At 43.3% G+C, this 27,822-nt stretch overlaps 1 protein-coding gene across 1 annotated transcript; it reads left to right on the top strand.

Annotated features, from left to right (window-relative positions):
• The first annotated feature begins 575 nt into the window (after positions 1-575).
• Positions 576-27,822, top strand: LOC110498541. Its single transcript, XM_021575210.2, has 6 exons — positions 576-1,130; positions 18,449-18,579; positions 18,738-18,896; positions 25,734-25,898; positions 26,068-26,179; positions 26,399-27,822. The coding sequence occupies exons 1-6, from the start codon at positions 851-853 to the stop codon at positions 27,421-27,423; spliced, it is 1,872 nt and encodes a 623-aa protein (XP_021430885.2). The 5' UTR covers positions 576-850; the 3' UTR covers positions 27,424-27,822.

Genomic DNA, 27,822 nt, shown 5'->3' with positions numbered 1-27,822 from the left:
CTGGAATAGTGGAGGCAGCTCCTGTTGTTTTCTTTGCGACTTGTGGTAACTCTTTGTGGTTCTAAATCAATAGTTGTTTAGTGGTCCGAAAATGTCGGAAACATTTACTGGCTTGACCCCGCTGTAGGTCCTGTAACGGTCTGTTACTGTACATGCAATATGCTTTGTGGATTGCACTGGACAGAGGTTGCTATCAGTTTTTTTTATAAAACAAAAAAGGTATGGTTGAATTTATTCTGCCACTGTCTTCTTATTGTCTCTGCCTTTAGACCTATATATATATATATATCACTTTCGCAAGGCATATGAATTAACAGGTTACAGGCAAACAACACAATTACCACAACACAGGTTGTAATTTGGCTTCTTTTGGAGGGAGAGGGGAGTTACCCAAGCACTGCTACTGCTCTATAGCAGGGTTTCCCAAACGTGCACGTTTTGGGGTTTTGCCCTCGCGCTACAAAGCGGATTCAAATAACCAACTCATCATCAAGCTTTGATTATTTGAATCAGCTGTGATGTTCTATGGCAAAAAAAACTACGTGCACCCAGGGGGGACCCCAAGAGGTTTAGGAAACCCTGCTCTATGGGGAGGCCGTAACCGGCCTCACACTCCAGTACAGTAGGTGGCGGTGTGTGTACCTTTCAGAAGAAGTAGTAAACGGAAGTGACCAATAATAATTTCCAAGTTAGCGTTTTTATTGTTGTTTTTCAGACATTTATTAATACCATGGGTTCATTTAATTGCACAGCATCACATACTTGTCCCAGGTAATCTTTAATTCGCGTTGGTGACCGGACTTGGTTGATAGCCAGCTAGCTTTACCTAGATAACGTCTAGCTGCGAACAATGGCTAACTGTATGGTTCTTCACACGCAAATAGCCTCCATCATGGAGGTGCTAGCGAATGCAGCTGTGACAGAGGTATGTAAACTCGTAGACGACGACTATGCAGTGTTTCGTTTGGAAATAACTCAAAGCCAGAAAGAAAACAGGACATTGCGGAGGAAACTACAACTACTGGAACTGAAGGTGGCACGGGAGCGCGCAGAGACAACGCAAGATCGCATCATCGCCAGTCGTCCCAGTAGTGTCAAGATCCTCGACAGATACAGAGGAATGACAAGAGGTACATTTTGCAGGAGGCCTGTCGCCCGGTTCCTCTCGGTGCTTGTGCCTTTAGATGTATTACATTCTTATGGTTAAAAGGGAAAGATTCACCACTATACATTATTTGGCGTGTTTAACCACTTCACCTACATAATTATGAGTGATGAGGTGTTAAAGAAATAATGATGCACTATAGCGGTATTTTAATGTTCGTGCCAGATAGTTACACTGACGCCATCAGTTGATTGAGCTGTCTGATCTAAAAATTAACGGAGTCATGTTTTGTAGCAATTATTGTGGCACAATTTGTGTTTCGCTAATTGCACGATCACAAATAGATATGGTTGTCCCTGTTCAATAGAGCCATTGCAGGGCTTGAAATTCAGGTACATTTTCTAGTACCATGTGAAAACTACTGGCCCAAATGAAAAAAATTACTGTTCCGAGCCAAGATTATAGGAAGGCAAGTTGAACATGCAGAATTTCAGTCATGGGTCGCTTCATTTGCAGCCTGCGCAAGTACCTTGTAGCCAACCATACCATCTGATATTTACACCGATTGTTTGGAAAAAGCTTCCTGCTGTTACTTTGTATATTGCCATGGCAGACCCTCGTTGTAAAAATGAAATAAATCAAACAGCACTGGAAACTTAGGATCCCGCTCTTTTCAATAATTGTTTTTACCGGAGATTACAATCGGCTGAATGAGGAGTTGTGGCTTTGCCACCCACCAGTTGATATTCCGATGATACATTTGTATTTTTTATTTAACCAGGTAGGCCAGTTGAGAACAAGTTCTCATTTACAACTGCGACCTGGCCAAGATAAAGCAAAGCAGTGCGACAAGAACAACAAATAAACGACATAGCTCATTTGTAGTATGATCTAAAATAAAGACGCGCGACCACGATGTTCTAGCTCCAGCCTGTATATTAACCTAACCCTTGCATGTCCTACATAGGTACGGATGCCCCCAAGGGACATCCTACTACATCTTCCCCACTCCCATGAACAAGAACTCAACATGCATAACCACTGAAGCATAACTGAAATGCAATTTGGAAACCAGTATTATTCTCTAACATGCTACTTCCCATCCTGAAACAGTATGAAAGCATTCAATCACACAGTATGAACATTAACTTAGGTACTGTCTCTTTTTGCTGGGTATGTTCCCCAGCAGTATGTTATCTCTTTACGTAACAGTCTTTCAGCCACTCTGGTGGCTTCACATCCCTTTTTGGGCGCGCTTGTGGCTCTGTGAGCATTCTCTCTCCTTCACCCTCTCTTTGTGCATTTTCTGTGGCCTCGGTCTGTGTGGCTGGTAGATCTGGAAGAGCTCTGAGGTGTGTTTTGTTCCTTCGTACCTCTTCTGAGCCTGTGTCCACCACATAGGAGCGTGGGGCATCTGCTTTCCTCAGCATTATTGCTGGTGTCTTTGAGTTTGTAATCCACACGCGTTGACCTTCGGTCAGCTCTGGCCTCTCCTTAGCATGGTGTCTCCGATTAAAGTCTCCAGTTTGCGTTTGTTTCAGAAGTCTGTCCCTCTCAGCAAAGGCCTTTCTGTTAGGCCGTCTGGGTTTGAGCTGAGCCGGCGAGACAGGCAATGGGGAACGCAGCCTCCTGCTCATCAGGAGCTCGGCAGGCGACGGCCCATGATGCAGTGGTGTAACTCTGTAAGCTAACAGAGCCCTGAATGGATCCTTGTTCTTTTTCAGCAGTCCCTTGACTGTTTTCACAGCTCTCTCTGCCTCACTATTACTCTGTGCATGGTAGGGGCTACTGGTCACATGTATGAAGTTATATTCTGCGGCAAAAGCAGAAAAGGAGCTCGCAGAGAACTGGGGAGCGTTATCTGTAACCAGGACCTCAGCGACCCCTTGCCTGGAAAAAATAGACTTTAATCCATTGATAACACCAGCTGATGTGGTTATGAGTGTCTTTGCTATTTCAATGTATCTTGAGTAGTAATCTACCACTAGCAGATAAGTGTCATTTTTCCAATAGAACATATCCGCCCCTACCTTTTGCCATGGCCGTTTTGGCAGCTCCGTTGCCATCATTGGTTCCGGATGACAAGGTTGACATTTTGTACAGACCTCACACTGGGCCACTAGCTTGGCAATCTGAGTACTCAGACCAAGCCACCACACTGACTGTTGAGCCCTCAGTCTGCATTTGGTTATCCCCATGTGTCCATCATGCACTCTGTCTAGCATTTCTGGTTGTAGAGTCTCTGGGATAACTATCCGTAGTCCTTTCATGAGAAGGTCTCCATTACAGTGGAAGTCACTTTGGTGCACCCAATAGGGCTTCAGCAGCTGAGGCAGTTCCTCCTGCCTGGGCCATCCCTTTTTGCACTGCTGAACTATCTGTTGGCAGATGTGGTCTCGTTGTTGCTCCTCTGCAATCTGCTGCAGTTTGGTCTGAGATGCAGGTAGACTGTCCCTTATTGCATTAATGGACACCTGTACCTCACCCTCTAGACATTGCTCCTCCTCTGATAATGGGCGTTTAATTGGGGCCCTGGAGAGTGCATCTGCTGTGATCAGTGCCTTCCCTGGCACATACACCATCTTGTAGGTGAACCTCAGTAATCTGAGGCGGAAGCACAGAACTCTGGGAGGCAAGTCGTCCAGTGCTTTTGTCCCTAACAGAGCCAACAGTGGTTTGTGGTCAGTCTCTGCTGTAAACTGCAGGCCAATAAGGTATTGGCTGAGCCTTTCACATGCCCATGTGATAGCCAACGCCTCCTTCTCCACTTGAGCATATCTTTGCTCTGTGTCGGATAAGCTTCGGGAGATGTATGCTATTGGACGCCACTCCATGTTGTCCTGCATCTGTGTGAGGACCGCCCCTAGCCCAAAGGATGATGCATCTGCTGATACTTTTGTCTTAGCGTGGGGACGGTACTGGGCCAGCACTCTCTGTGAGGCCAGATCTCCTTTGATTTTGTCAAACGCTACCTGTTGCATGTGACCCTGTGACCAGTCATTCTCTTTGGCTAGTAAGTCTCTCAGAGGTTTGGTTGTATCTGAGAACTGTGGGAGGAACTTACCCACATATGTGGCCATGCCTAAGAAGGTCCTGACTTCAGCAACATTCTGGGGTCTGGGCATATCTGTGATGGCGCTGATCTTCTCTGGGTCCGGCTCTATTCCAGCTGCACTGATTTTGTGTCCCAAGAACAAGACTTCTGATTGTGCAAAAGTGCATTTTTCATTGAGTGTCAGGCCAGTCTCCTGGAGTCGGGTCAGAACTGCTGTGAGCCTTACATCATGTTCTGCTCTGTCCCTTCCGCACACGAGCACATCGTCCGCGTGGACTATGACGCCACTCAGCCCCTCCAACAGCTGGGACATGCGTCTTTGGAAATGCTCAGGACCGGAAGCGATTCCAAATGGCAAAACATTAAAACAGTACCGGCCAAACGGTGTTATAAACGTTGTGAGCGCCCTACTCTCTGATGACAGCGGTATCTGCCAGAAACCTGAGCGGGCATCCAGCTTTGTGAAGACTTGTGAGCCATCCAACTGAGCCAGTGACTGCTCCACTGATGGTAAGATGTGTCTCTCTCTGCAGAGTGCCTCATTCAATTTAGTCATGTCCACACAGATCCTTATTTCCCCATTGGCTTTTGGGACCACCACCATCCCGGCACACCAGTCTGTGGGACTCTCTATTTTAGACACCGCCCCAATGTCTTCCATTCTCCCCAACTCTTCCTTTACTCTGGCCAATAAAGGGATAGGCACCCGGCGGGGGGTGGTAAGGGCATAGGGGACAGCATCCTCTTTCAGGCGGATTTTGTAGTCACCTTCTATCCTTCCTAGACCAGAAAACACTTTTGGGAATTTCTTTTTGAAAACCTCACCTGGGTCCTCCAGTTCGCTCACTCTCTCAATGAGTTGCAATGCTTCAATTACTGGCAGCCCCAGCAACGGTCTGGCTAGAGAGTCAATGACGAAGACAGGCTGGATGGCACTTTTGTCTTTACTCTCCAGTTTGATCACCAAGTGCCCTACCACTGGTAAAATGTCATTACTGGGCCCGTACAGTTTTTTGTTTGTAGAGAGCAAAGGGCCATCTCTGCTATAGCTATACACCCTAGTTGGGATAGCTGTCACTGCTGCCCCAGTGTCTAGTTTAAATGACACAACCTCCCCATTGAGTTTGTCTGAATGCCAGCCAGTATTGTTTCCCTTTACTTCTCCCAGCAAGATGCTGTCCTGCTGTACCTCCTCTGAAACCTCATGCATCTGCTTTAATCGACAGACAGCTGAAAAGTGTCCTCTCCTGTGACATTTCCTGCATTCAGCATCCTTTGCTGGGCAATCTTTCCATCTGTGGAAAGGGGATTTCCCACATTTGCGACAAACATTGGAACTAGCTACTGGTGCTGTCTGTGATTGTTTTCTCCACGTCTGTCTCTGTTCTGTGTACCCCTCTGTTTTTTTTAGCTCTGTATGAAAATGCATGTATTTCTTCACTCTCTTCGTTCTGCAAGGAGCTGCTGTCGCGCAGTATGATCTGCGGTCTTTTTACTGTCTCACTCTGCCTAACCTGGTTTACAGCTTTGGACAAGGTAAGCTGGGAATCCAACTAACTTTTCAGAAAGTGATATTCCTTATTCCAACTGCAATCCGATTTCGGATCAGCTCTTCCCTGAGCGCGCCAAACTGACAATGTTCTGCTAGTTTGTGAACAGCTGTGATAAAACTGTCGGTGGTTTCACCCTGCTCCTGTTTGCGCATATTAAACCTAGCTCTCTCAAAAATAATGTTGTGTAATTAAGCTGGTTTTAAACAATTATATAGACTACAGATTAGCATTATTACAATATTCACCAACAAGTAAGTGATGTGTAAATTTGTCTTGACAAGCAAGCAGCTACATAGTGTAGGCCTACGTAAACCTTTATTTGCTAATAATGGCATCTGTGTAGGATGTCTGGCGGAGGAATTTTATCCTGCGTTGGTGAAATACGCCTGCCGATGTTCAACCTTACCTCCGCTGTGAGGAGTCTAGTGTGAGTATCAGGCCATACTCAGGCGGGGCTCTATAGTCTAGACCGAGAGGGAAAGTCTTGACATTCTTGCCTCAGCTTGGAAACCGAATGCTGCTTGATAACTGAAGCGTCAGATGTCGGCAAGATTGTAAAGGATTAAATACAAATATACTTTTTCTGTTTTGGTGTTTGAAAATGTACTGGCCCAAGCAGGACATATGGAAAGCATGATTAACTTTGGTGAGCTCAGCAGATGTTGCCGGGCCAATGGGCAGCCCTGTAATATTCATGTGTAAACATACTGAATTGTAATTGGATGCATTTTACCGCCATATGCTGTGCTATGATTGGTTTTATTTATTTTACCTTTATTTAACCAGGTAGGCAAGTTGAGAACAAGTTCTCATTTACAATTGCGACCTGGCCAAGATAAAGCAAAGCAGTTCGACAGATACAATGACAGAGTTACACATGGAGTAAAACAAACATACAGTCAATAATACAGTATAAACAAGTCTATATACAATGTGAGCAAATGAGGTGAGAAGGGAGGTAAAGGCAAAAAAGGCCATGGTGGCAAGGTAAATACAATATAGCAAGTAAAACACTGGAATGGTAGTTTTGCAATGGAAGAATGTGCAAAGTAGAAATAAAAATAATGGGGTGCAAAGGAGCAAAATAAATAAATTAAATACAGTTGGGAAAGAGGTAGTTGTTTGGGCTAAATTATAGGTGGGCTATGTACAGGTGCAGTAATCTGTGAGCTGCTCTGACAGTTGGTGCTTAAAGCTAGTGAGGGAGATAAGTGTTTCCAGTTTCAGAGATTTTTGTAGTTCGTTCCAGTCATTGGCAGCAGAGAACTGGAAAGAAAGGCGGCCAAAGAAATAATTGGTTTTGGGGGTGACTAGAGAGATATACCTGCTGGAGCGTGTGCTACAGGTGGGAGATGCTATGGTGACCAGCGAGCTGAGATAAGGGGGGACTTTACCTAGAAGGGTCTTGTAGATGACATGGAGCCAGTGGGTTTGGCGACGAGTATGAAGCGAGGGCCAGCCAACGAGAGCGTACAGGTCGCAATGGTGGGTAGTATATGGGGCTTTGGTGACAAAACGGATTGCACTGTGATAGACTGCATCCAATTAGTTGAGTAGGGTATTGGAGGCTATTTTGTAAATGACATCGCCAAAGTCGAGGATTGGTAGGATGGTCAGTTTTACAAGGGTATGTTTGGCAGCATGAGTGAAGGATGCTTTGTTGCGAAATAGGAAGCCAATTCTAGATTTAACTTTGGATTGGAGATGTTTGATATGGGTCTGGAAGGAGAGTTTACAGTCTAACCAGACACCTAGGTATTTGTAGTTGTCCACGTATTTTAAGTCAGAGCCGTCCAGAGTAGTGATGTTGGACAGGCGGGTAGGTGCAGGTAGCGATCGGTTGAAGAGCATGCATTTAGTTTTACTTGTATTTAAGAGCAATTTGAGGCCACGGAAGGAGAGTTGTATGGCATTGAAGCTTGCCTGGAGGGTTGTTAACATAGTGTCCAAAGAAGGGCCGGAAGTATACAGAATGGTGTCGTCTGCGTAGAGGTGGATCAGAGACTCACCAGCAGCAAGAGCGACCTCATTGATGTATACAGAGAAGCGAGTCGGTCCAAGAATTGAACCCTGTGGCACCCCCATAGAGACTGCCAGAGGTCCGGACAACAGACCCTCCGATTTGACACACTGAACTCTATCAGAGAAGTAGTTGGTGAACCAGGCAAGGCAATCATTTGAGAAACCAAGGCTGTTGAGTCTGCCGATGAGGATGTGGTGATTGACAGAGTCGAAAGCCTTGGCCAGATCAATGAATACGGCTGCACAGTAATGTTTCTTATCGATGGCGGTTAAGATATCGAAAAGGACCTTGAGCGTGGCTGAGGTGCACCCATGACCAGCTCTGAAACCAGATTGCATAGCAGAGAAGGTATGGTGAGATTCGAAATGGTCTGTAATTTGTTTGTTGACTTGGCTTTCGAAGACCTTAGAAAGGCATGGTAGGATAGATATAGGTCTGTAGCAGTTTGGGTCAAGAGTGTCCCCCCCTTTGAAGAGGGGGATGACCGCAGCTGCTTTCCAATCTTTGGGAATCTCAGACGACACGAAAGAGAGGTTGAACAGGCTAGTAATAGGGGTGGCAACAATTTCGGCAGATAATTTTAGAAAGAAAGGGTCCAGATTGTCTAGCCCGGCTGATATATATATATATATAGGACACGACAAGACGAGGACAAAAAACGTCTGAACTGCTATGCGATCTTGGAGATGGATTGATAAGACTACCCAAATGGTTAGGTCATGGGCAGTTTGATCCTGGTTGGCTATACGTGAACATGCCAGTTATAGCTAGCTAATAAAGAGCTACGTTAAGAAATATCCTGTAGTACTGCATTTTATTTGTTTGTACAAAGTGTGCAAAACAAGACATGGTGTCAGAGTAAAAGGTCTTACAAGATGGATTTTTCTGGAGTTCCTTCACCTCGAATGGACTGGGAGTCTACAAACTTACCCGATGCATGGCGTAAGTACAAACAGCATGTGGAGCTAATGTTCACGGGTCCTCTGAAGGAAAGAGGAAACGTGCAGGTATCTGCGCCTCTGGATCGGTGAAAAGGGGAGAGATACAGTGCCTTGCGAAAGTATTCGGCCCCCTTGAACTTTGCGACCTTTTGCCACATTTCAGGCTTCAAACATAAAGATATAAAACTGTATTTTTTTGTGAAGAATCAACAACAAGTGGGACACAATCATGAAGTGGAACGACATTTATTGGATATTTCAAACTTTTTTAACAAATCAAAAACTGAAAAATTGGGCGTGCAAAATTATTCAGCCCCCTTAAGTTAATACTTTGTAGCGCCACCTTTTGCTGCGATTACAGCTGTAAGTCGCTTGGGGTATGTCTCTATCAGTTTTGCACATCGAGAGACTGACATTTTTTCCCATTCCTCCTTGCAAAACAGCTCGAGCTCAGTGAGGTTGGATGGAGAGCATTTGTGAACAGCAGTTTTCAGTTCTTTCCACAGATTCTCGATTGGATTCAGGTCTGGACTTTGACTTGGCCATTCTAACACCTGGATATGTTTATTTTTGAACCATTCCATTGTAGATTTTGCTTTATGTTTTCGATCATTGTCTTGTTGGAAGACAAATCTCCATCCCAGTCTCAGGTCTTTTGCAGACTCCATCAGGTTTTCTTCCAGAATGGTCCTGTATTTGGCTCCATCCATCTTCCCATCAATTTTAACCATCTTCCCTGTCCCTGCTGAAGAAAAGCAGGCCCAAACCATAATGCTGCCACCACCATGTTTGACAGTGGGGATGGTGTGTTCAGCTGTGTTGCTTTTACGCCAAACATAACGTCTTGCATTGTTGCCAAAAAGTTCAATTTTGGTTTCATCTGACCAGAGCACCTTCCACATGTTTGGTGTGTCTCCCAGGTGGCTTGTGGCAAACTTTAAACAACACTTTTTATGGATATCTTTAAGAAATGGCTTTCTTCTTGCCACTCTTCCATAAAGGCCAGATTTGTGCAATATACAACTGATTGTTGTCCTATGGACAGAGTCTCCCACCTCAGCTGTAGATCTCTGCAGTTCATCCAGAGTGATCATGGGCCTCTTGGCTGCATCTCTGATCAGTCTTCTCCTTGTATGAGCTGAAAGTTTAGAGGGACGGCCAGGTCTTGGTAGATTTGCAGTGGTCTGATACTCCTTCCATTTCAATATTATCGCTTGCACAGTGCTCCTTGGGATGTTTAAAGCTTGGGAAATCTTTTTGTATCCAAATCCGGCTTTAAACTTCTTCACAACAGTATCTCGGACCTGCCTGGTGTGTTCCTTGTTCTTCATGATGCTCTCTGCGCTTTTAACGGACCTCTGAGACTATCACAGTGCAGGTGCATTTATACGGAGACTTGATTACACACAGGTGGATTGTATTTATCATCATTAGTCATTTAGGTCAACATTGGATCATTCAGAGATCCTCACTGAACTTCTGGAGAGAGTTTGCTGCACTGAAAGTAAAGGGGCTGAATAATTTTGCACGCCCAATCTTTCAGTTTTTGATTTGTTAAAAAAGTTTGAAATATCCAATAAATGTCGTTCCACTTCATGATTGTGTCCCACTTGTTGTTGATTCTTCACAAAAAAATACAGTTTTATATCTTTGTTTGAAGCCTGAAATGTGGCAAAAGGTCGCAAAGTTCAAGGGGGCCGAATACTTTCGCAAGGCACTGTATTTACAACACATGGACACTTACCAAGGCTGAATCAAAAGGTACTGAAAACATTCTACGATCGTTTTGAAGCATATGTTGTGCCGAAGACCAATACGATTTTCGCTAGGTACACATTCCATGAGAAAGTACAGGGAGCTAGTGTCAGGGTTGCGTCAATTCGAATCTGGTATCAGTATAAATATGACATTGAGTCAGATCGTATACTATGTATTTTTTATTAGCTAAGCAATAAGTGGTAAATGCAATTTTCGTATATACAGGCTCTCTGTCAAACCTCGCAGGGCAAACAGAGAACTGACTTGTTCCTGACAGAGGTAGTTCCTGCTTCCGAGCCGGCCTGTCAGAGTAGAGACTGGGCGTGGTTTAGACTCACCCAGCCTATCGTTGATTGTTGGCGCAGAGGCTGGTCCCAGCCCCCTAAGCGCTTCAGTGGTCAGTCGTTGTAGCTGTGTAGAATATACAGTTATCAGGCACCTGGCTCCTGTAATCTAACAAAATACCGTTTGTTCTCACAACACTACGTTCTGAATGTGCCCACCGCAACTCATTGCACAGTTCCTATCTTCATGTTATTCTGTATTTTTCCATCATGAGAAAGGCCCATGGCCCTGAAACTGTTAACAATATTTCAAGTCAGCTATGTTGCATAACACATACATCCACACAAGCCAACAGCAGATAATATTCAATCACATATATGGTAACGGGCTATAGTGCATAACACAGAATCATCATACTAGCGAGTCTTTCGAACAGTTTGTGACAGAGCTGCGTCTGCTTGTGAAAGACTGATTATGCAAACAAGGATGGGATGGTCAGGGACCGTACTGTATTTGGAATACACTCACCGCGAGTGAGAGAGAAACCTTTGAATGTTGGGTCTGAGGTAACGCTGGACAAAGCTATCGACATAGCCAGATCTCACGAGCTAGCACAGGCTCAGAAAACCATTTAGCGCGGTAGCACGAGTGCATCACGTGACAAGCAGTGCCCGCAGTCAGGCAGACATCAAAGCACACCTCCGGTGCCCAGAGAGCGCGTTTTAAAACGGAGCAAGACATTTAACAGAGCGACACAGACTCAAAACATGTGGATATTGTGGATACAAAGTGCATGGCGAACAAGGAAATTGCCCAGCTAAAGGCAAACAGTGTACTAAATGTGGTAAATGGAATCACTTCGCAAAAGTGTGCAGAGCTTACCGTGGAAAAACAGTACACACAGTGAGTGAAGATGAAATGTCAATCAAAGAGTCAAACGCTGATGAACTGTTTATTGATTCAGTGACACAGAAAAGTCATAGACAGAGCAAGCCTTTGCTGACATCGATAGGAACACAAGGCACAAAGTAAACATTATTCCTCTGAATAAATACCGCAGCTTGACATCTGAATGTGAGCTACAGCCCACCAGGTGCAGACTGACTGGTTATGGTGGTGAACAGCTCCCAGTAAAAGGCACATGCACTTTCAAATGCAAATACAAGGAAAGTGACATGATGTTGGACTTATATGTTGTTGACACTAGAGCACCTGCAGTGCTAGGTCTTAAAGCATGTTTAGACATGGACCTCATCAATCTAGTTTTATCAGTGACAGCACCAGTAGAGACAGACAATGTACTGGAGGAGTTTGCTGATGTTTTTACAGGAATAGGATTATTCCCAGGAGAATGTACCATTCACCTTGACCCAGATGCAACCCCTGTGGTCTGCCCACCGAGAAAGATTCCCCTTGCTCTCTGTGCCCGTCTGAAGAAAGAGTTGGAGACCATGGAGCAATCTAACATAGTCACCAAGGTTACAGAACCGACTGACTGGGTAAACGCGTTAGTGGTGGTGGAACCACGCACAGGCAAGCTCCGAGTATGTCTCGACCCAAGAGACTTGAACAAGGCTATCTAACGCCTCCATTATTCTTTACCGACGCTAGATGGCATCACACACAAGCTAGCGGGAGCACACTACTTCAGTGTCATGGATGCTAGATCAGGCTACTGGGCTATCAAGCTCACAACATTCAACACACCTTTTGGACGCTACAGGTTCCGTCGCCTGCCTTTTGGGATTATCTCACCCCAAGACGAGTTTCTGCGAAAGATCGAAGAAGTGTACGAAGGCCTCGATGGAGTTGTGGCAATTGTGGACGACATCCTTGTCTATGGTCGAACCAAAGAGGAGCTCGATCAAAAACTCTGCACGATGCTGCTGCAAAGGTCCCGCGAGAGAGGAGTCCGGCTCAACCCCGAGAAGAGCACAGTCGCGGCGCTAGAGGTCAGCTGCTTCGGACATCTTCTCACAGCGACTGGGATCAAGCCAGATCCACAGAAGATCTTAGCCATAAAACAAATGGAGCCACCAAAGAACCGTGCAGAGCTGGAAACAGTGCTTGACATGGTCAACTACTTAGCCAAGTTCGCACCCAGCCCTGTTACAAATCAAATGAATTTGAATCCTTCACAAAAGCATGGGAGTTTACACATGTCACCACAAGCCCACATCACCCTCAAAGTAATGGCCTTGCTGAAAAATCTGTGCAGATTGATAAATCACTCATGGAGAAAGCAAAAACAGACGAGAGAGAGACCCCTACCTCAGTCTCCTTGAATACTGCAACACTCCAGTTGACAACTTCCAATCATCAGCCCGGCTGTTGATGAGCCGCAGACTTTGCTCAATCCTTCCCAGCACCAACTAGCAGACAACAACAAAATGCGATACTACGACAGGTCAGCTTGACCACTGATCGACGGAGAGTCAGTTAGAATCCAGGAGCATGGCCTCTGGAAGCCAGCAGTCGTCATCCAGCCAGCTGACACTGAATGTTCATATCACATCCGCACCGCAGAAGGAGCGGTATACGGCTGCAATCGTTGTCACCTACTGAACACAAAAGAACAACACAATGAGATTAACTTTTCCCCTGAAAGAGAACATGGACTAAACACACACACAGCACAACATACATCTTACTTACCTGAATACCTGCAACACCACGAACTGTTGACTGATACAGAATCATGCTCAGCATCATATTGCACAAGGTCAGGAAGAGAGGTCAAGCCCAGAGCTGTCCTAGACCTGTGAAATGTCAAAGGGTGTAGGCGGATCGGTGCCCTAAAAGAGTTCGACTGTAAACTTGTTATTGAAAGTTCACTTAATGCTTTGGTATTGTATTTGTTTGAAATGTTAAGATATTTCTACAGTGAAAGCTGAGTTGCTGAGAATCCCTTGTTTGAAAAGTAACAGTATGTTGGATTATTGTTTGAGTCTTGATTCATTTGGTGTAGTATGCAATATAAATGTTTACTTACCTTGAGTTCAAACTACAGACCATATTTTCAAAAGAAACCCTTAGAATATGTAAACATTTCTTGTTTTAAAAGGGGGATGTAATATTCATATGTGTAAACATACTGAATTTTAATGGGATGCATTTTACTGACATACTGTGCTCTGATTGGTTTAGACCACTCAAATGGTTAGGTCATGGGCAGTTTGATCCTGGTTGGCAATACGTGAACATGCCAGTTATAGCTAGCTAATAAAGAGCAACGTTAAGAAATATCCTGTAGTACTGCATTTTATTATTTTGTACAAGGTGTCCAAAACAAGACACTTCCTTGTCCAATTGTGTTCCCACCCTGAAAGCAGGCTCTTCAGAGCCTCAGATCAGGCATGGGTGTAACAGTACTCTTCTTGCGTTGTATACAATCAATCATCGACACGAATTCCAACTTGTAGCACCAGTCATGGAGCTTTATTCTGATAGAAACAGCACAAAATTGCACGTTATGCAATGTACAGCTCATCATCCAACTCTGCACTCACGCACTGTACACAATATACGACCCCCCCCCACCACCAGACACAGTAAGTTGCTAGCTAATATTAGCTGGAATTCTTTGCATAAAAAAATCTTGTGTGGTGTTCTAATAACATTGGCAAACAAATTGATATAAATTGTACATTTAAATCACCACGTGGGGTATAAAAATCACTTGACGTACAGTGCTTTGCAACCAACAACTTACCACTGGTTTGGTGCTTGTTAACTGGGATGAGTCTAACTGAAACATCCTCGTAAGCAAGCTACGCAAACCAGCCAATAAGATGCCATGTTGAGTAGGTGAAGGCAAGACAAAAACTAAAACCAAAAACCCATTGGCAAGGGGAATCACCAATATAACCCTGTTACATGGGCAAATCCAGTCCTCTGAGCTGGAGTGGTCACTTTTTCCCCTAGCAAACACAGCTGATTAAACGAATTACATTCTAAACTGAAGATCATGATTAGTTGATTATTTGAGTCAGGTGTGTTAACTAGGGCTGGAGCAAAAGTGTGACACCGATCAGGCCCCGAGGACTGGAGTTCCCCAGGCCTGTCCTAGATCAACTGACGGTGGCAGCCAAGACCAACTGGGATAATGAGTAAGTTGTTTTGTTGTTGGTAGCTAGTTAGCAATATAAGCTCTCTTTTTACACGAGGCAGTGTTATTCAGTACAATTGTGATCAGTTCGGCCATAATGGTGCTAGCTAGTACCACTACAAGTCAAGATATCCAAGTTTAGCTGTTCACTATACCTAAAATGTACTGTAGTCTAGTGTTATAATTAACTAGCCTCAGTGCAGGTCATTAGGAGCGAAGCGTAAATGCGTGACTTTGGCTTTATGACTCATGAGTAACTATACCCATGTTGGAGCTAGCTAGCTAACATTTTGTATTTGGTTAGGATCCTCATTAGCTGTTGCAAAAGCAGCAGATACTCTTCCTGGGGTCCAAAACATGTCTGAGATGTCTCATTCCACATCTTGCTGCTACACAAGGATTGCCCATTCATTTCTAATAGTGTTTTTGTCTTTCTCGCACAGACAATACAAAGAAGTTGATGACTCAAGGACATGTGAAAGGTCCCATAACAATCTCCCCCTGTATCAAAGTGACTCTGAACACCTCACTGCACCACACAAATACGTCATATGCAAGTACTCCCTTTGTAGAACTGTAGTATTTATATATATTTGTTGTACTGTATATATTTATATATGCCCTACATTGTCATAACCGTTCCTGCATACTACTGTGTAAAGTCACCTTGTCTCCAGAGCAAATACACTGTCTGGAATACAAGCCATGTCTACTATCTTTAAATCTATTTGCAATATAAAATCAACTGTTTTATTGAAACATGTTTACTTGCCAACAAATGATACACCAACTCCCTGCATCATTTTTTTTAGCAGTACGATTGTAGGTAGTTTAGACAAATGTATTTCATGAATATCACAATGAATTGATCGAAGTTGGAAGTCAACACTATTGGTTTCTGACGCAAATGGAATCATGTAGTCACTTGTCAGTACAATTGTGAAACAATTTAAAATATAAAACATTTGATCAAACTCCATTATACAGTACCAGTCAACTGTTTGGACACCTACTCATTGCAGGGGTTTTATTTATTTTATACTATTTTCTACATTGTAAAATAATAGTGAAGACAATGAAACAACACATATGGAATCAATCACCCGACCTCAACCCAATTGAGATGGTTTGGGATGAATTGGACCGCAGAGTGAAGGAAAAGCAGCCAACAAGTGCTCAGCATGTGGGAACTCCTTCAAGACTGTTGGAAAAGCATTCCTCATGAAGCTGGTTGAGAGAATGCCAAGAGTGTGCAAAGCTGTCATCAAGGCAAAGGGTGTCTACTTTGAATAATCTAAAATATATTTTGATTTGTTTAACTTTGTTTTGCTTTCTACTAGATTCCATATGTGTTATTTCATAGTTTTGATATCTGTACTATTATTCTACAATGGAGAAAAGTCAAATGAAAGAAAAGCCATTGAATGAGTAGGTGGGTCCAAACTTGACTGGTACTGTATACATACGTAAAAGGAGTGGCTCCGTAAGAAGCATCTCAAGGTCCTGGAGTGGCCTAGCCAGTCTCCAGACCTGAACCCAATAAATCTTTGGAGGGAGCTGAAAGTCCGTATTGCCTAGCGTCAGACCCGAAACCTGAAGGATCTGGAGAAGGTCTGTATGGAGGAGTGAGCCAAAATCCCTGCTGTAGTGTGTGCAAACCTGGTCAAGAACTACAGGAAACGTATGATCTCTGTAATTGCAAACAAAGGTTTCTGTACCAAATATTAAGTTCTGATTTTCTGATGTATCAAATACTTATGTCATGCAATAAAATTCTGGATTTGTGTTTTAGATTCCGTCTCTTTAGATTCCGTCTCTCACAGTTGAAGTGTAACTATGATAAAAAGTACAGACCTCTTACATGCTTTGTAAGTAGGAAAACCTGCAAAATCCGAGTCAATGAGGGACTGATTTAGACCTGGGTTTTACAAAAGAATCGTAGCACTAAGAATCTTTCGTCTCAATGGAATTAAGATCGCGGTGCTATAATGGTTTTCGCGGTGCTATAATGGTTTTGGGAAACTCAGCCCAAGTGGGATTTAATGATCAGGTAGAAAATAACACTAGCAGGCCCCAGACTTCGTAGGGTAAGAGTTGATTCCCAAAAAGCTTCTTAAGGTTGTGTTCATTGTTTGAACCTTTTTGTAGGAGCATTGTTTAATCTGAATTTTTTCCCCCCCAAAACCAGCGTTAGTAGACCACTCCTAGAACAGCTAAGTACATCGTTAATGGACCCCCCTTGTAATGTTTAGCGTATTATGAAAGCGAGCTAGATTTTGGTTTAGATAAACACGTGTAGTTATCTTGCTAGTTAGCTAAACCAAAAAGCATTTTATTTGTCACATGCGGCTAAATACGACAGGTGTAGACTTTACCGTGAAAGATAATTAAAATCTGTTTTATTGGTCACATACACATTTAGCAGATGTTATTCCATTTGGAGCGAAACGTTTGTGTTCCTATCTCCGAGAGTATCTAACAATTAATACACACATGTAAAAGAATGGAATTAACAAATATTAGGATGAGCAATGCCGGATTGGTATAGACTAAAATACAGTATATACATATGAAATGAGTAAAGCAGTATGTAACGTGTTAAGGTAATTGAGGTGATATGTACATAAATGTAGGGTTAACGTTAGCTAAGTTACCTCAGCTCGACATCTTCTTTGCTGCACTGATCGGATGCCTTACTCTTTTGAAGTGGAAAAAAAATCAATGGAATAGCATCACTTTTCAACCTTCGACGATCTGGTGTAACGTATGCGCTTGGAGTCAGGAAGCAGGTGCAGAAGGGGAGCTTAATAAACACGAACATGGCAGATAAACAACACAGGAGATGCGTACTGAACGTGAACAAAACCACTAGGCCACAAAGGGAGCGTAATCAAGGTGATGAAGAAGACCAGGGGTGCGTAATGATGGGGAGCAGGTGCATGTGATGATAGGGGTGACGCCTGGCAACCTCATTAGTTGAGACTTCAGGTCTGTTTCGAAATCCCCTGGCTGAAAGTGCTGCCTACAAATACTGGCATTTGGATATTTCTCAAGGAGAGTATTCACATCAACTGGATCCACCTCTACCGGGACGGTACTACGTCTTGAAATCGCTATGAATTCTGGATGTTGTGGTTCACTTACAACCAAGAAATGTGGATGGCCCGTTTCTACCGGTGAAATGCAGAAACGCTCATATATGCGTGTAGTGAGCAAATTCTCGATTCTTAATGAAAAATGCTATGTTAATAACATATTCATGGACATATACAGTGAAATAGAGCAGCGGTGAAATTTCCCTTTAGCCAGAATTCGGTCTTGGTCAATTTTTGGGATGTATGCAATAAATTCCCCTGATTACTTATCTATCTTGCACAAAGACACTATCGTATTCTAAACAGATTCTTGATTTACTGCATTTCCTATTATTTACTCATTTGAAACAATATAATACATGGAACATAATATCGATCTATAAATAGTACTCTATATCAAGAAGTAATCCGAAGTGTTACCTTACATCCTTGCCAATTTTACACAGTGTCAATAGGGTAAAATATACCATTCAGCATTGACAGTGGCTAACCTAACCACCTCATTTCCCCCAATCACTCTCTCAGGTGAAGAACATCTCACTGGAGGTCACAGGAGCTTTGTGAAGCCAGCGGAACACAATACATGGACAGATGACCAACCAATCACTGTTGATGAGGGGTGTGGAACCTCAACCCAGCACGTTATCGTGATAGAGGTCAGTGTAACAGTACATCAAATGTGGCCAGTTTATTTCAGAAAGGCTCCCCTCAGCTAGTCACTTGCTTACATGTACATCCTCATTTGAGCTTGTGAGACATTTATCTAATTTAACTAATATTGTACCTGTAATAACCTCCTCTCTTCTTGTGTCAGTCTGCAGATGCTGTAGGTCTTAGGGCCAAGCAGGAGAGGTCTGAAGGAGAGGAGGACCCACGGCACATAAGAGACATCCAGACTGGAGCGCCCCCTGTAGCCACGGAGGACACCACAACTGCCCCAGCGCTGCCAAGGACCCGACGCAGCATCACGGAGGTCAGTGGAACGCAGAACGCCATCAAGTCAGAGACAGACACCGAGACTTTAACTGTAACACAAAGGCTTTTACACACAGGATCTGACCACAGGTCAGACCCAGAGAGACTGGGGAGACTGGGCTATCTTCCTGCTCCCGGCTCAGAGTATTTACTTTACGGTAACCCAAGCCCGAGGACATTTCATTCCCATCGGGATGCGTTAGAGACTGGCAATGATCCGTCTTGTTCTTCTACTACAGAGATGGACCCTGACAACATGCCTTTGGGTTTAGAGACACAGACTGATCTGTCTAGAGAGGTCTGGAACCAGTACCGTAGTAGTGTATACCCGGAAAGGTGCTTAGATAAGAAAGGGGAGGGTTTGGTCGAAGATGAAGTGACTGTGAAAGTGGAGGGCGACATTTCTCCCACATGGAATGCAGATAGTCACCTAGGATACAGACTCTCACAGGACAGCGATTTCTTAGATTACAGGGAAAGCTTAGAGACTAATCCAAATAACACGACCCACTCCCCTTTACACACACTCAAGGATTACAACCCAGTGTCCACTTCAATGGGGCCTTCCGATTCACACGGACGCAGCCTTTTCGATCAGGTATTGAACTCAAACGACAGGGCTAGAGCCCAGGCTCAGGGAAGGGGAGCAACATCAGGCAATAGTAAAGAGAAACGGTTCCTCTGCATGTTCTGTAACAAAGGCTTCAGCTGCCCCCAGAAGGTGGAGATCCACCAGAGGGTACACACAGGGGAGAAACCCTTCAGCTGTACCCAGTGTCACATGCGCTTTGCCCAGGCTGGTGACCTGAAGCGGCACCATAGAATCCACACAGGGGAGAAACCCTACAACTGCCCCCAGTGTGAGAAGAGGTTTTCCCGCCAGCACCATCTGAAGATGCACCTGAAGGTCCACACGGGAGAAAGGCCGTTTGCATGTGCGCACTGTGGGAAGAGGTTCTCAGAGAAGAGCTACCTCAGAATACACCAGAAGAAAAAACATTCCACTCTTTAACAAAGTAACCATTCCACTCGATGGCATCTGACGTTTAGGTCAAACCCTACTTTAACCCCTTACACTTGTGGGAATTGGCCTATATGGATGGAGCTAAATTGAAATGTTTCTTACAGAAGAAATAGGGAAAGCATATGCATAACCATGGTAGCAATCAAAGGGGAACAGTTTGGAGATTATGTGAAAGTTATTAGACTAAAAGTGAGGACACAACAGTTCACCTGACACAAGACTGAATCCAAACATTACATTGTTGATTTTATACACATTTTACATTTACTCTACTGATGTTTATGTTTAAAACGAAATCAGAAAATACTCTGGATACTTTCAGTAACTTAATAAGAATATTCCTGGATGTAGGGTAGGTGCAACATAAGACAACAAAAATTATAAGGGTTTGAGTGAGGTGTAATTGGTGTTTCCAAGTGGCAACACACCTCTCCAAATTGTACACAGTTCCTAAGTAATGTCAATGCACTTATATATCTTAAAGAAGAGTCTTCAACTTTAAGGTGATCTTTTTAGCTCTCCTAGCTGTGCCGTTTAGGAACTGGAGCAAGCACACTTGTGGTGGTTTTGTTTGGAACACAACCCTGCATCCCAGCCTTTACACAAGGACTGTTGTTTAAGCAATCCAAAAACAGTCCTTTTACAAAGCACAATCTGGGTCAGGTGTTCATCATTTGAAACCTTGTTCTAATGCCAACATGAATTATAAACGCTGAATTATAAAATATGTCTAACACAGTGTTAGGCTTTCACAAGGCAATTCAGAGAAGCAGATCTTAAATTTTAATGCGCATGGAATAGAGTCATAAGTAAATTCAAATGGGTGGTCTGCGGCAACTCTTCACAATACAACAAACAGGCTCATTCTGTTCAGGACAACCCAGGGTATAAAGCCATGTCATCTTGTAACTAGGGCTGTTGCAGTGACCATATTACTGCCACACCAGCAGTCATGACTGCGGTAAAATTCCACTTGTCATGGTAATCTCACTTTATGCACTCTGGACATGCTTTGTTAGTACCCAACTTGCTAACAACCATCAGGTCCTAATATGGCTCTATTGTCCCTCTAACCACTCTGACATCACATCAAACACATATCATCAAAACAGAACGCCTATAGTACTTTTAAAACTCACTTCACTGTGATAATCAAATTTGAAGAAAGAAGTTCAACAGCAGGTTGAAACAGTGTGAAACATGGTCGTTCTGGATGCTGTTTCAAATCCTAACAACGAAATGGACAGCACTTTCAAAGGTGATGATTCATTCAAAACACCCATACACACAGAGTTGATGAGAATCGCAGAATGATGAACTTATACTAAATGACTGAGAGTTTGACTGTGTAAATATTTTCAGTGGATTTGAATGATTTGAATGAGCCTAAACCCGAAAAAAACCCGGAATTATGATTGTGCCTTTTATACAGTACATAGCCTACCGCATATTACGCATGGCAGAAAAACATAAAACAAAACTGATTTAAGATTTCTTTGGTACATAATTGGTCTAGTTTATACTCCAAAACTAAACAAATTCGAGTAATCGCCTCGGAGTGTGGCCTGTATTATACTGGCTAGATTTGTAACTTTCTGCTACGCTCCAAGAGTCGGGGAGAAAATGTATAGCTCTAGGCGATGCTGTTGGTTCATTGATTGATTGTGCAGTGCGGCTTACAAGTTTGCCTACAATTAGTGAATTTGTATTTGATTTTGAATAGCCTAGTTAAAGGGCATTTAAAAAAATATATATTTTAGTAATTGATTGGGTCAGACATTACCTTTATACATATCTCACCGCCAGGCGTTCCCATCTCCTCCTCGCTCTCCTTTATTCCTGTCTTGAGCGCGCAGACGGGCTGTCAACAGTTTAGTGAAATATGTTTCACTATCGATGTTCCCGAACAGATTTCAATTGGTTTCCCAAATTAAGCATTGGGTAGCTGCAGGAACAAGGTTGATGGCCTCCATTCGCTATTCGAGTGCCAACAGATGAAATGTATATTTTTCCTCGGCCACTGTTGATAATGGGCCATTCTAAATCGACATTTGACATATTAGTAAAGACTAGATTATTTTGAGAATAGTCTGATGGGTGAAAATATGATCAATTGATGAGAGAACAGCTGTGCAGCCTGAGGCAAGGAACAGAGAACGAGCTTGTTTTTCTTTCTACTTTCGCAAATCATCAATATCCTGTAGTCACACCACGCAGCCTATATATGTTTTGCTTTCTAAGGCATTTTAAGGTTTGTATCATTCAAAACTAAAGTTGCCAAATAACTAAAACTAGCAAAAAAGGACCTGTTTCAATTGCTAACTTTTTGTACGCTCAACATAGCCACTTCATATGCGCAGTAATTGGAAAAATATGACTTAGCTAAGTTCAATTATATTCTTCTTACTGTAAAATAAAATAAATGCCACAGGACTTAAGCATATATTGTCAGCTAGACTTAACAAGCCTACAGCCTATGGCATGGAGCATAGCCAGATAACATAGGTCTACAGTAGGCCAACTCATACTCTGTTCTTCTGAAATACATTTTCTTCATATCATAATGTTTATTTAGACCTGACTAAAATAAATAATGGATTTATTGTGATGGTATATATTATTGATTTGATTGATTTATTGAATTGATTTATTATACTTTTTTTTTTTAAATGTAGATGTTCCAAAGGCCCGCATCGGCAGCTTGTATGCACCGAGGCCTGGAGATGCTTAACGTGTTTATGTTAATTAACGGTCAATTACCGTGAGACCTGCAGTCTCTTGCATGACAACCGTCTGACAAAATTTCATGACCACAGCCCTCTTAATTTACATTCCCCTCACTCAGACAATAAAAACATTTGCAAAAGTTGCCCAATTAGCCAGATGGAGGGATGCATCTTCTTGTAGTGTGGTGCTCAAGTTCAGAACGTCTGTCAGTCAAAACCCATTCAGCGCTGAGACCCTGAGCTCCAACGTCATGTATAGCATGCTACTGTACAGCCACTTCCTTCCAATTTAAGTGCATTTTCATTGTCAACAGAAAAGCTCCACAGATGCATTTGGAATAAGGAGAGTAACATATTTCATTATTCAATATTCCTGAGTATAATATTGCATCCAGACATACACTGAGTATACCAAACATTACCAACACCTTCCTAATATTGAGTTGCCCCCCTCCCTCCCTCCCCTCCCTTTTGCATTCAGAACAGCCTCAATTCATCAGGGCTGGCCCATGTTGACTCGAATGCTTCCCACAGTTGTGTCAAGTTGGCTGGATGTCCTTTGGGTGGTAGACCATTCTTGATACACACAGGAAACTGTTGCGCATGAAAAACCCAGCAACGTTGCAGTTCTTGACATAAACCAGTGTGTCAAATCTTTTGTTTTTCCCATTCACCCTCTGAATGACACACACATCTCAATTGTCTCAAGACTCCTTTAACCCATCTCCTCCCCTTCATCTACACTGACTGAAATGGATTTATCAAGTGATTTCAATAAGGGATCCTAGCTTTATCTGGTCAGTCTATGTAATGGAAAGAGTTCTTAATGTTTTGTACACTCAGTGTGTAAGGCATACATAAGCCTAAAAAGTATGTTACATATTGTGTGTAGGCTATAATGATGTTCACAAATGCCTATTTCATTACTTCCATTCAACAAAATGTTTTCCCCACAAGAAACGTTTTTAATGAGAAAATGAATATAGTTTATCAAGTTCATGCAGAATTATGTATATGTGTGTTTTTCATATGGTGTATTTTAAACTTGTTTATGTTTAATAAACACAGAAATGGGACTTTTCATTCTAAGACTTTCATTGAGACTCTCTTTAGTATACAGTTGTGGCCAAAAGTTTTGAGAATGACACAAATATTAATTCTCACAAAGTCTGCTGCCTCAGTTTGTATGATGGCAATTTGCATATACTCCAGAATGTTATGAAGAGTGATCAGCTGAATTGCAATTAATTGCAACGTCACTCTTTGCCATGCAAATGAACTGAATCCCCCAAAAACATTTCCACTGCATTTCAGCCCTGCCACAAAAGCACCAGCTGACGACATGTCAGTGATTCTCTCGTTAACACAGGTGTGAGTGTTGACGAGGACAAGGCTGGAGATCACTCTGTCATGCTGATTGAGTTTGAATAACAGACTGGAAGCTTCAAAAGGAGGGTGGTGCTTGGAATCATTGTTCTTCTTCTGTCAATCATGGTTACCTGCAAGGAAACACGTGCCGTCATCGTTGCTTTGCACAAAAAGGGCTTCGAAGGGGAAAATATATTGTTGTTAGTAAGATTGCACCAGAATCAACCATTTATAGGATCATCAAGGAGAGCGGTTCAATTGTTATGAAGAAGGCTTCAGGGTGCTCAAAAAAGTCCAGCAAGAGCCAGAACCGTCTCCTAAAGTTGATTCAGCTCGGGATCGGGGCACCACCAGTACAGAGCTTGCTCGGGAATGGCAGCAGGCAGGTGTGAGTGCATCTGCATGCACAGTGAGGCGAAGACCTTTGGAGGATGGCCTGGTGTCAAGAAGGCCAGCAAAGAAGCCAATTCTCTCCAGGAAAAACATCAGGGACAGATGGATATTTTGCAAAACGTACAGGGATTGGACTGCTGAGGACTGGGGTAAAGTCATTTTCTCTGATGAATCCCCTTTCTGATTGTTTGGAGCATCCGGAAAAAGGTGAGCGCTACCATCAGTGTCATGCCAACAGTAAAGCATCCTGAGACCATTCATGTGTGGGGTTACTTCTCAGCCAAGGGAGTGGGCTCACTCACAATTCTGCCTAAGAACACAGCATGGTACCAACACATCCTCAGAGAGCATCTTCTTCCAACCATCCAGGAACAGTTTGGTGACGAACAATGCCTTTTCCAGCATGATGGAGCACCTTGCCATAAGGCAAAAGTGATAACTAAGTGGCTCGGGGAACAAAACATAGATATTTTGGGTCCATGGCCAGGAAACTCCCCAGACCTTAATCCAATTGAGAACTTGTGGTCAATCCTCAAGAGGCGGGTGGACAAACAAAAATCCACAAATTCAAAGCATTGATTATGCAAGAATGGGCTGCCATCAGTCAGGATGTGGCCCAGAAGTTAATTGACAGCATGCCAGGGTGGATTGCAGAGGTCTTGAAAAAGAAGGGTCAACACTACAAATATTGACTCTTTGCATCAACTTGTAATTGTAATGTAATTGTCAATAAAAGCCTTTGACACTTATGAAATGCTTGTAATTATACTTCAGTATTCCATAGTACATCTGACAAAAATATCTAAAGACACTGAAGCAGCAAACTCTGTGGAAATTAATATTTGTGTAACTCTCATCTGATCTCACCCTATTCTGCATACATCTGACTACACTTTATACCCAATATACACTTACTAAATATACCTACACTAACATACCTATTGTATACCTCAAAATAGTTTAGCCAGATTTCTCTAATGACGACTTATCGTAGCCAACTTATTCTTTACCAACAACATAGGTCTACCATGATGATAATAATGCAATTTAAAATCAAAAGGACCAGACAAAACAGGACAGATAGTTTATGTTGGGCGAACACAGGGGAACTAGGAAGGCACAAAAGGGGATGGGGTGACAGAGTCAATCATAGACGCTAGGCTATATGATAGGTGTAACAGTGAAGCTATTCTGCAACTACAGTACAGGACTCGAACGTAGTGGGGATGGGTAAACACTCCATGTTGAAAGTGTGTTTATTATTTGTGTGTACGTACCTGAGGGAGTGTATGTCTGTGTAATCTGTATCACCTGTCTCCTCCAGGAGGAGGAGGGTCCAGAGGTGCTGCTGGTGAAGGAGGAGGGGTGTGAGGAGGATCTGGGGAACCCTGAGGGGACCATGGTCATGGAGGACAACCACACTACACCTCCTCCTGAACCCACAGAGGAACCAGCTGAGCAGAACAGGACCACACACAGTCTCACTGAGGTGAGACTTTGAATTATCAAACCATTAGAGTGTCAAGCAATCAAATCAACTAACATGTTTGCATAGTACTCATAGCAATCCCTCATTGCCCAATCAGAAGCTGCTCCATTGCAGGGTGCTCATATCAGATTTCTTGATCCAACATCCTCTCACTCTGTATCTCTTACAGTCAGTAGACATGGAGGATGGGAAGCCTGATCTGCTGCTGGTCAAAGAGGAGACAATAGAAGACGAACCAGAGAGCATTGATCTGCTGAGTGGACTAAAGATGGGGGAGCAAGGTAAGAGAGAAATACATATAGCCTACATACAGTAATAGATCTTCAATGGGAATACTGATACGCCTGGCTATTTATTTTCATTCATAAAATTAAATCAATACAACTTCTTTAAATACAAAAAACATTAAATATTTACTTCACCAGGTAATTGACTCAACTAAATGTGTAGAGTTTCCTCTGACATGTTTGTAAAGTCTATTTTGTAACCCCTTCCTGCAGGTGGTTGGCTGGAGGCTAACAGAGGAGACTGGACAGCCATCTTGGATTCCCAGACAGGTGCATCCAAGGGCTCAGGGGATGACATCACTGTGCAGTCCAGGACCAGAGGCGACATAGTGGAGGTCAGTGGATGGAACAGCATCCTCAACTCTGGGCTGGGGTACAACACTGTTAACCACAGACAGAAACAGACATCTGAACTTAGTCTCCATGACAACAGACTGGCTGAGACCTGGGCGAGGTGTAGACTTGGTCTCCGGGGACGGGGAGGTGTCAGTTTGTGGCGGAAGAGAATAGAAACGGACTCGGCTAGCGATGCTCTGTCCTGCTCCTATAGTTGTGATTCAGAGAGACTGATGGGGCCTCAGGTTAACCCCCTAGCAGGTGCTGCCTTCAGCCTGCCTTCTATAGGATCTATCAACTGGGACATGGACCCTGCGACAACACAGACTCTCCCTGGCCTTCATCCTCCTCACAATCTCCTAATGTTAAACCAGACCTCTGTCAATGCCAGTGCCTCAACACTAAATGGCTACACAAGCCCATTGACAAATGACATTATTGGAGATGGAATCTGTAAAGGTGGCTGCGCCAAAGAGAAGAGCTTCCCGTGTTCGTTCTGTGAGAAAGCCTTCAGTTTCCCCAAACAGGTGGAGATTCACCAGAGGGTGCACACGGGGGAGAAACCATTCCTCTGCCACCTATGCCGGGTCAGTTTCTCCCACTCGTCCAGCCTGAAGAGGCACCAGAGGGTCCACACTGGGGTGAAACCCTTCAGCTGTACCCAGTGTCACATGCGCTTCGCCCAGGCTGGTGACCTGAAAAGGCACCAGAGGGTCCACACAGGGGAGAAACCGTACGGCTGTACTCAGTGTGAGAAGAGGTTCTCACACCAGCACAAGCTGAAGATGCACATCAAGATCCACACGGGAGAGAGGCCATTCACCTGTACGCACTGCGGGAAGAGGTTCTCAGAGAAGAGCTACCTCAGGATGCACCAGCAGAAAAACCATTCCACTCTATAACATAGAAAGTAACCATTCCACTCGTTAGACGTTTAGATCAAACCCTGCATTAAACACAGATTCATTTTCATTGTCAACAGAAAATAGCCACAGATGCATTTGGAATATTTCAGTGTTAAATATTTCATGGTAGAATATTGTATCCAGACATTGTGTGCTATATAATCCTACAAAGTCTGCTACATATTGTTTGTGCTGTGTAGGATATATGATGTTCACAAATGCCTATTTCATTACTTCCATTCAACTATTAAATGTTTTTCCCAAGACACTTTTTGATGAGAAAATGAATCAAGTATATCAAGCACATGCCGATTTAATTGAGACGTGAATGTGTGGTTTTCATATGGTGAATTTAAAACTTGTTTAATAAAGACAAAATGGGACTTTTCATTCTAA

The sequence above is a fragment of the Oncorhynchus mykiss genome, chromosome 19 (genome assembly GCF_013265735.2).
Source record: "Oncorhynchus mykiss isolate Arlee chromosome 19, USDA_OmykA_1.1, whole genome shotgun sequence".
In the NCBI taxonomy this organism is placed as follows: domain Eukaryota; kingdom Metazoa; phylum Chordata; class Actinopteri; order Salmoniformes; family Salmonidae; genus Oncorhynchus; species Oncorhynchus mykiss.
Note: the sequence above shows the minus strand (reverse complement) of the source record. Positions and strands in the feature narration are given on the sequence as shown.

Bases quoted from the DNA above. Each gene is read 5' to 3' on its own strand.
- LOC110498541 (XM_021575210.2), top strand. From the start codon at position 851: ATGGCTAACTGTATGGTTCTTCACACGCAAATAGCCTCCATCATGGAG. The intron at 18,897-25,733 runs GTCAGTGGAACG...TGTCTCCTCCAG, and splicing joins CCCGACGCAGCATCACGGAG to GAGGAGGAGGGTCCAGAGGT. The intron at 25,899-26,067 runs GTGAGACTTTGA...TATCTCTTACAG, and splicing joins CCACACACAGTCTCACTGAG to TCAGTAGACATGGAGGATGG.